At 40.5% G+C, this 9309-nt stretch overlaps 1 protein-coding gene across 1 annotated transcript in view; it reads left to right on the top strand.

The window, feature by feature from the left end:
* Positions 1 to 309: 309 nt before the first annotated feature.
* Positions 310 to 9309, top strand: part of LOC140323291 (cystine/glutamate transporter-like) — a 13438-nt gene continuing 4438 nt past the window's right edge. The window contains exons 1-6 of the mRNA XM_072400224.1: positions 310 to 584; positions 2803 to 2929; positions 4079 to 4194; positions 4919 to 5044; positions 7151 to 7250; positions 8016 to 8060. Coding sequence (XP_072256325.1) covers positions 380 to 584; positions 2803 to 2929; positions 4079 to 4194; positions 4919 to 5044; positions 7151 to 7250; positions 8016 to 8060 — 719 coding nt within the window. The 5' untranslated portion in view covers positions 310 to 379. The remainder of the gene's footprint in view (positions 585 to 2802; positions 2930 to 4078; positions 4195 to 4918; positions 5045 to 7150; positions 7251 to 8015; positions 8061 to 9309) is intronic.

Here is a 9309-nt window from a genome sequence, read left to right as displayed (position 1 = left end):
TTGCAGGTGAATGAAAAGGTGGAATCTGATTGGTTGTTACAGGTATTAGTTTTCAGAAAACTGCTGGACTTTAGATTAAACTGAATTTCTTGTGTGGATATTTGAGACAAGAAAATAACATGCACGTGTGTACATTTTGCTGATGCATTCCATGGCTTATTTGGGTACCCCCTGTGTCCCTCCAGATGTCAGGCATTTTTATTATGTTTCTAAGAACCCCATGCAGCGGTGACACACAAGTCCCTGGTCCTCCCACAACACAAGGGTTGTGACCAGGGGCCAGGGAGAGTGGGAGAGGGATTTGTTCCTGATTATTCCACAATCTGTTCAAACTTATTACTAGAAGGGTTGTGGAATTTCAGGCTGCAGCTAAACAGGGATGGGGACTTTGCAAGAGACAGCGGGGGATTCTGAGAAGGTCTACCTGAGGAAGAAGATAACTCTGACCAGAGCCATCGCCTTAACAATTGGTACTATTATTGGAAGTGGTATCTTTATATCTCCCAAAGGGGTCCTGAAGAACTCCGGCAATGTGGGGCTGTCACTGATCATCTGGGTGGCCTGCGGGATCCTCTCCATGTGTGGTAAGTCACTTCACCTGCAATGACAATTAGCAAGCTTTTTAATGGTTTTGTACATTTGGTGTGTGAATTCTCTGTATCTGAGACTTCACCTGGCACAACCATTTTAAAATGGTTTATAATGCAGAAAATGCAGCAGGGGCAGTGGGACAGCATGTGGCGGGTGAGCCTGAAAGAGAGATTATTTATTATGTATGTGGCAATAACACCACCATTTCTACTCCAATTCACAGGGGAACAGAAATTGTTATAAAATTTCCAGCCAAATGTTGTTTTTCTGAACAATGATGGACTTACAGAGTTCATAGATTGCTCTACAGAACAAAACCAAAAGTAGTAGTTTAGTAGTTCTGTTGGATCTGGATGTTAGGATGATGTCTGCTGGGGCTTGTAGTTCTCCACACTGCAGTGTCGGGAATGTCTGCACTGGAATGGCCCTTGGAGTATACCATTTGTTTCTAATTTATTTCAACACAGTAACTTATCCAGCTAAACTTTTAGTGGTCAGGGGTAAAGTGTCCCTGTACATTAGTGGTAAATGTTCAAATGCCCCCATACATTGGTTTTCGAAGAGAAATGCCTAATTCATTATTAGTTAGTGATGAAGTGCCCCACTCAGTGCTGGTCAGGGCTGAACTGCCCCTATACATTGGAGGTCATTGGAGATGAAATGTGCCCAAGATTTTGTTGTTAGTTGAAGATAAGAAGATAATTGCTTGCAGGTCCCAAACCCAAATTCTCCCCCCATGTACAAAGATGTGTGTGTACTTTCATGAATGAGAGAGAGAACACTCTGTACACATTTTACTCCAAAGCACAACGTTAGTATTGATAAACCCAGCATGCAGAAAATCCGGATAAATTGTGATCTTTCTCTATGACCTCTCCTGAGGATTCTTGTTTTTCTCCTGCAAGTCGGACATTTGGTTCTAAGTTGTTTTTCCAAGCCAAACTTTTCCCTCAAAGTTGGAATCCACTCATCACGGCAGCTGTAGGGCTGGTTTTATAGAATATGTAAAAGTATATATCCTTGCATAAGAATATGTAAACACATCACTCATTCAGTTTAATGTTTTTGTATTAGTTCACATTTGAAAGTGTTATGTTGTAAATATTTTACTTATATAACATTTGTAGACATCTCCATAAGAATCTATGAATTTTCTGACAAGCAGTGAACCAGGACTGTGTAATGTGTGTCAGTATGGCAGATTGAAACTTAATACAGATGATCAATAATTGTTACTAGGGGTCTGTTTATAAAGCATTGAATCCTACATTCACTGAAACATTCCCTGGTGGAGAAACAGTTACTTCCATTTAAGCACATAAACTTAGAGGATTTACCACCAGGGAATGTTTTAGTGAATGTCAGATTCCCTGTTTATAAATTAGTGTTTGTTGTGGGGGATCTGTAAGAAGAAATGAACACTGTACACACAGCCGGGGGAACAAAGGGCAGGCCTGAATCAATCAATGTCTGCCACATGAAAAACTGTCCTGTCCCAAGCTATCTGGAACATTTGCCAAGCACAGTATCTGCTGTTTTGGCTGTATGGTTACCTGTGTCTACCTAGTCCTAGAAGAGGGCAGCCAGGGATAGCTTTCCTCATCGCTCTCTTGCTGGATTACCAGGAGCTCCTAGGTAAAACTACTATTACTGTGTAGGGGGGAGCAGCCAGCATTGGGTTGATTGTCAAGGGATCTTTTATTTGGACATCATGTTCTGTGCAGAGAGATGGGATGAGGATCAGCCAGAGGCTCCCCACTGCATCCTCAACACTAGAAAAAAATAGGAAAAACAAGGAACAAACATAATAAAATCTATCGCCAGTGATCTGTCATCTAGCAATCTGGGTCTGACTTCACTAAACAATGTCTCTGAAAACCTGTACTGACGTTAGATTTTCACCAGAGATGATTAAGAATGATCATCTCACCTGACAAGAAAATCTAACATCTGTACAAGTCTTCCCCGGCAGAGTGTTTAGGTTCTTAACTAGGAGATCAGGAAAGAGAAGTGTCAAGTGCACAATTGCTTGTATGAGATCATATTGCACAGAGTCGTCACCCTAAAACAGGAAATTACTGAATAGGAACCCTTATAGAAGGATTGCCTGGTAATAAATCTATTCTTTTAATGTGTGATGTCTACAGATTGCTCATGTTAGAGTCTTTGTAAAAAGTCTTCTCCAATGTCTGTCCCTCTTGTGTGATCCAGGCGCCCTGTCGTACGCTGATCTTGGCACATCTATAAAGAAATCAGGCGGGCAATATATCTACTTGCTGGAGACTCTGGGACCCATCCCTGCCTTCCTGAGACTGTGGGCTGAATTTGTTATGATCCGGTAACCCACCTACTGTTACACATCTATGATGTCATACCAATCCTCCTTTTTTTATAAGTCACTGTCCTGAAACAAGTATGCAGGTAAAGACAGCCAATAAAGGACTTTGCATGCTGGTTTTGGAATTGTGACTTATGTGATTTTATTAAAGTGCAAGGATCAAAATGACAACCAGGCCAATTGCATCTGCAAAGTGAGAATGTCAGACTGGTAATAATTGGACCGTTACATGCAAAAAGAAATCTAGTTATCAAGAAGAGCAGAAGAAGAGGTGGGGGTCTCCCCTTATTGTGGGGAATCTTTCCTTTCTCTCATAGTCAAGTCCCCTGAAATAAAAAAAAAGATAAATCTCCCCAGCAAGACCATTAACTGCAGAAAAAAAACTAACAGAGGTTCGAATCTTACACTGTATGCATTTTTGTAAAATAAGGGCAGTGGCACTTTATGTGACATAGGTACATGATGGTATATGCAGGTGTTGTTTGCTGGTATTGTAACCTCTCTGCAATTCCTTCGGTCTTCTTATACTCATATAAGACATATTGAAACCAATCATCAATCTAAGGGTCTTATCCTGTATTTGGTTGTTTTTAAGAAACTGTAAAACTAGGATCTTATTTACACATACATACTGAAGCACTTACAAACTCCATGCTATATAAATTTACACATTATTAGACATTATTTTAATATCAACCATAAATCATTATTGCCATATAATCATATAACCCCAATGAAATGTGTTAAATAATAGAATTTTTCTTGTTTAAAGCAACAAATCGCTGTCTCCCTTTCCTTAGGGCTCATTCACATGTTTATTTTCCTATATGAAAGATATTTCCTAAAGCCTTAGCATTTAGTGCTTAAAGTTAGTCCATTCATTGCATGATGCAAAGCTATGATGTCAATGGGAGAAAGAAAAAAAAGAAAAAGTTAAGAAAACATTGTTCAGTCATTGTTCTGCCTGTGCTAGGATCCAGAAATCTGCTCATTGCAGCCAATAAGATTATTCTTTTTTGTTAACCTGCATAGCTGGGAATTTGATGCTATGGGTGATACAGCCAGGTCTTCCCTGAGACATGTTACTAATATCACTCTGTTAGAACCATACCTTATAGTTCCATAAATTAATTTTTTGTGTTTTTCTAGGCCGGCAAATATCGCTGTGGTGTGTCTGGCGTTTGGACGATATTTAATAGAACCACTGTTTGCCCCCTGCCATGCCCCAGGCATGGTGGTGAAACTCATCAGTGCCATTGGTATTGGTAAGTAACACATGCAGAGCCCAATGGGGCTCCTATAGCATTACATTTACAGACTGTACATGCTTGGGCTTTACAGTTTTACTGATTTAATTCTGTTACCATTTCTGCTGTCTCTGATGACATGAAACAACCACAATGCCATGCAGTTTAGAGTGTAGGGTAACATTAGGAGCAGCCTTTTCAATGGAAGATAAAAAAAAAGAGATTTGGCAATGACAATTTGCTGATTTATATAAATTGTATTGGTATTTTCTGCTGCATGTGTCTCTGAAAAATTACATATGGAAGTAATTATATATTTCATGTAAACCTTAACCACATACTTCTCCTTTTTACCCCATTTTGGCCTTTAAAGCATTTAATTGAAAAAAAGCTGTTGTTTCCACTGAATAACTTGTGAGCGTGTAGTTTCCTCTGCTGAATTGTATCCGATAGCATTATTCTTAGCTTTTTCAGTGGACCGAACATCTCCCCCATGTTATAGGAAAGAAGGAGGAAAAGGAGCTTTGTAGTCCTCTAGTCCTAGCGTGACAACGACTACCTAACACATAATACAATGAGTGAGCGTTGTCACACTAGGACAGTATGTTACTGGAGAAAAAAAAAGAAAAACAAAAATGAATACAGCCACCAATACTAAGTGCTGGTAAGCTATAAAATATTTGTGTTCTTCTGTTTAGAACAGCGCAACACATTTTTTGATAACTTTATTTTCTCTTTGCAGCATTTATCATTGCGCTGAACTGTTGGAGTGTCAGCTGGTCTGCAAATCTCCAAACTGCATTCACTGTGCTGAAGTTAGTGGCTATTGGACTTATCATAGTGCCTGGAATGATGGAGTTAGCTGCAGGTAGGTAGCACTGGGGGACCTGTAAGTGTGTTTGCTTATCTGTAAAGTACCGGTATGAGTGTGACTCAATTAAAGCTTGGTTCATGGTTGCTATGAGCTACAGCTCATCTTACATTTTAAATATTTACAGACAGTCCCTATTAGGGATAATTACACCTTTAAAATCTTTACAACACAAACTTCCAACAACATCTTCATCTTCAAACAATAATATTTTATGAAATTATATTCAAAAGAAAATAGCAAAACACACAATAAAGGAAATATTTAAACACAAAGCGTGTCACACTTACCTCTTCCTCACTAAATTGCAGGCGCCTCTGCGGTTAGTTCTAAGCCTGGGTGTGCCCGCTCTTCCAAATTTAATCAGTATCGCCTCTCTCGTCAGCCAATCAGGAAATAGCCTGTTAATTACCCTTGGCTATGTAGCTAGCTTAGACACAGCACTCTGTGTTTGTGCAACGTGTCTCCACTAGTGCTGAGCCCCCCTAGCTCTGCTGAGCATTCCTGTCCACCTGTTGGTTAATTCCATTCTTTTCCTGTCCAGCTCCAGTGTGAACCCCTTGTTGCCCAGTCTCTTGTTTCCCAGCCAGTTCTCTTGTGCTGTTCCAGTGTTTCGATCTGTTTGTGGATATTCCTGTGTCACCTGTGCCTTCTGTAGCTTCCTGTGTCTCCTGTGTTCCCCGTGTCTGCAGTGCCCCCTGTGTCAATGGTGTCTATTTCTGGATCCCTGGTATTTTATCCCTTGCTTGTGACATGACCTCTCTTGCTTGCTGCCTTGACCCCGGCTTTCCTTGACAATTCATCAGGCTAGTTATTTGGTACCATGTATCATCCTACCCACCCTGCTGTGCCCAAGGACGCAACCTGTTGGTAACCAGCAGCACAACATCCTCACCACAGGAGGCTCTGGAGAAGACTTGGTTGCTGCTTTGGCCCTTCTCAGGGCTCACACCACATTTTTGCAAGCAGCAGCACCCCCTAGAGGCTCTGACTCCCCAAGCGTGACAAAAACTCATCTAAAAGTTCATAAATGATAGAGGGTAGATTACAACAGAAAATCCACCAACAAAGTGTCTTGCGCGTTTTGCAAAACTCAGTCTGCTAATATTATACCATCCAAAAAGTGATTATCCAGGCCATCCAAGGGAAATTAAAAAACAATATCAATGTTCCAAACATGTATTAGGGGAAGTTTGCAATATTAGGTCAATGAATCTCGACAGTCAAAGCTGTATGCATGAAAAACAACTGATATTAGGCTGATCAAAAAGAACCGATTGTAATACAACTCATATAGATGTCCGTCTGCATGATGTAAATTCATCAGAAAAACCTGTTTAAGAAAAACATCCAACAAATTTTTTTAAAATTTTACCCCAGCAGGGGGTTCTTATGGTGAATGTGATAGGGGCCCCCTATTGGAGCTCATGCTACATTGAGAAATGGGAGAGACAGTTACCCAGCTTTGGGACCAGCGAAGGGAGGAGATTGGATTTTGTGATGTCCTTTAGAATATTTGGTAACAAACTTTCACATTTGAATAAAAGGTTATTCATATGGAAAAGAAAGGATCTCATTTTTTTAAATGTATGTGTCCTGCTGTCTGTGTTCAGTGGTATAATCAGCTGATATCATGACCTTGGTCATTACCCATCTGATAAGTGGTGTTTTAATGTTTGTGTTTAATATTCAAAGGTCTCAATTCTATGTTTTTCCCTGTGTTTGATATTATCTTGAATTTAGCAATACACTTTACTTTATTGGGTGATCACCTTTAACCTGCTTTGCATTGCATTTCTTTGGATGCAGCATGTCCTGTTGAGGGGCACCATGCAAAGCAGGTCAGACTCTTTTCTTTTTAAATTTCTTTTCTGCTATTCGAAAACACATACACGTGCAATTAAATAACAAATGAGGAAAAGGTTATAGAGACAGATTTTAATGTGTGGTTAAGTTTAGTGTTCCACTTCAATCATCATGGTTATATTGCTTGTGGTATGGCCGGGCTCACCCCTGACATTCATATCTCTAGGGTGGGTACATTTGATGTAAGAAACAGTTTTTTGTGATTGATTTTGATCTCTTTGTTTTGTCTAACACCAGGACGCACAGAGAACTTCTTGGATGCATTTGATACCTCCTCCCTGGCTCTGGATAAAATACCCCTGGCCTTTTATTCAGGGATGTTTGCATTTGGAGGCTGGTAAGTTGTCCTGAAATGTACACACATTCTAAACTTTACTTTCACTTGTTGCATATTGCCTTTTATTTTTCAATATATTAGTCCTTTATTAACTTCTGACTGTTTTGTTGTTATACATCACCACCCATCACTACGGACCCTAAATCAGACCTGTACTATTTTTGCCCATACAGTGTACAATTACATTGGGTGCATTGGACGATGGCTGGTTTAACAAGTGCCCCAGTAACATACAAGGGTTGTTGCACATTACAGTAATACATAAAAGTGCGGAGCTGGCTTCAATCCTGTTGGTCCTGAAAGTACAGCCCGACTTTCCACTTGGAATGTTGTCATCTTATCGGTGCTCCATCCAGTTTTTGGCACACACATACAGCTTGTTAATCAAAGGGAGGGGTAATATGTAGTGATCAGTGGTTTGAGAGGTTATTTTACTACTGACCTTCTCATACTAACTAAGCAGCAGAAATAAGAGACCCTGTGCAATAGATGGAGGCTGTTTGTCCCGCTCCCTATGCCAGTGTCCATGCTGCCACCTGTGTGATGTAAACAACCTACTGACTGTCCAGCAAAGGGGACTGCTAGGGACCTGCCAGTGTGGGCAGATGAATGTGCTGGATCAGTGGTCCCCTGCACAGGAACCAGTGCTGTCAGGGGACCAGAATGGAGAATTTAGGTAAGGATCACTTTACAACATGTATGATGGGTTAGAGTGGAGTGGAGAATTTTGCCATTTTTACGTTATCCATGTTTTTTTTATTCCAGGTTTTATATTACTTTTGTTACTGAAGAGTTAGTAAATCCAGAGAGGTAAGTTTTCTACTTTTTCTTTTTCTGCAAATCAAACATTTTGAAAACCTAATAGCATTACTATAGTTCTTATAAGGTATTATTCACCAGTCCTGACCATGTCCTTGATGTATGTGATGCCAAATTTTCCTTGTTGCAATCAGGGAATGTCAAAGAATTCTTGTTTCTACACACAGTCACCATTTTTGGGTTTTGCGGTTTTGCACAAAATTGCAATTCCAGATTTACTTCCCATAACAAATGCAATCTGCGTTTTGTGTGTACTTCCTTCCTCACAATTTGATTTTTCCCCACAATTGTTACCAGACATTCTCAACTATTCCAAGATGTAGTGGATGAGTAGCACCATCTACGACAGATTACAGCCCATTGAGGAAAGGGTTTACCACTGAAATGGGGTGAAATCTTGGAACTGTGTAATACACTTACCCCAGGCCTGGGGGGCAGTGTCATGGTCAGGGGTTGCTTTAGCTGGTCAGGTATAGGTTCACTAAGTGAACAGAAGAAGGTTCAATGAGTACATTTATTTATTGATATGCTCTTACATGAGGTCAGCTAAGTACCTGAGACATACTGAAAGCCGGGGTTTTCCACCAAGATACTTTTCCTACTATAATGGGAATATTTCAAGATGACAATGCCAGGATTCATCTGTCCCAGACTGTGAAAGGAGCATGGGAGTCCAGATCAGACCCATTTGGGATGAGCTAGATAGGACTCAGTGGTCAGACTCTCTCATCATGCACAACATCTCCAAAATCCACCCCTACCTGTCCCCAGGGACCACCAAACTCCTTGTACACGCTCTTATCTCTTGTGTCAGGGGTTCTACCAACAGGGACAAGAGGGAGACCAGCACTGGCAGCATACACTATAAAGCCAAAGTCAGGGTTACGTTAAGTGCATTTAATGGAAGTGAAAGCATTCAAAAACACAGCAAACAATCCTTAAACATACAGTGACAACAAACTATATGCAGATATATACAGAGATATATACAAAACAATAGCAAGGCTTTAGGTACAAGATTCAGGTCCAATGCTAAGGCAATGAGAGGCTTGCAGAATATATAGGCCTGATCATTATGAGCCACATGTGATGCTAAACCAAGAGGATAATCTGCAGTAAGCCACCTGCTGGTTGCCTGTGGAAGCACATGCAAGGCATGGCTAACCATAGTGCCACCAGCAGGCACTATAAGGAGCTGAAGGATTCAGGACATCTCATCTGGACTACTGTAACCTCCTCC

Source organism: Pyxicephalus adspersus, chromosome 2 (genome assembly GCF_032062135.1).
Source record: "Pyxicephalus adspersus chromosome 2, UCB_Pads_2.0, whole genome shotgun sequence".
NCBI lineage: Eukaryota > Metazoa > Chordata > Amphibia > Anura > Pyxicephalidae > Pyxicephalus > Pyxicephalus adspersus.
This window is presented reverse-complemented; position numbering and strand designations above follow the sequence as displayed.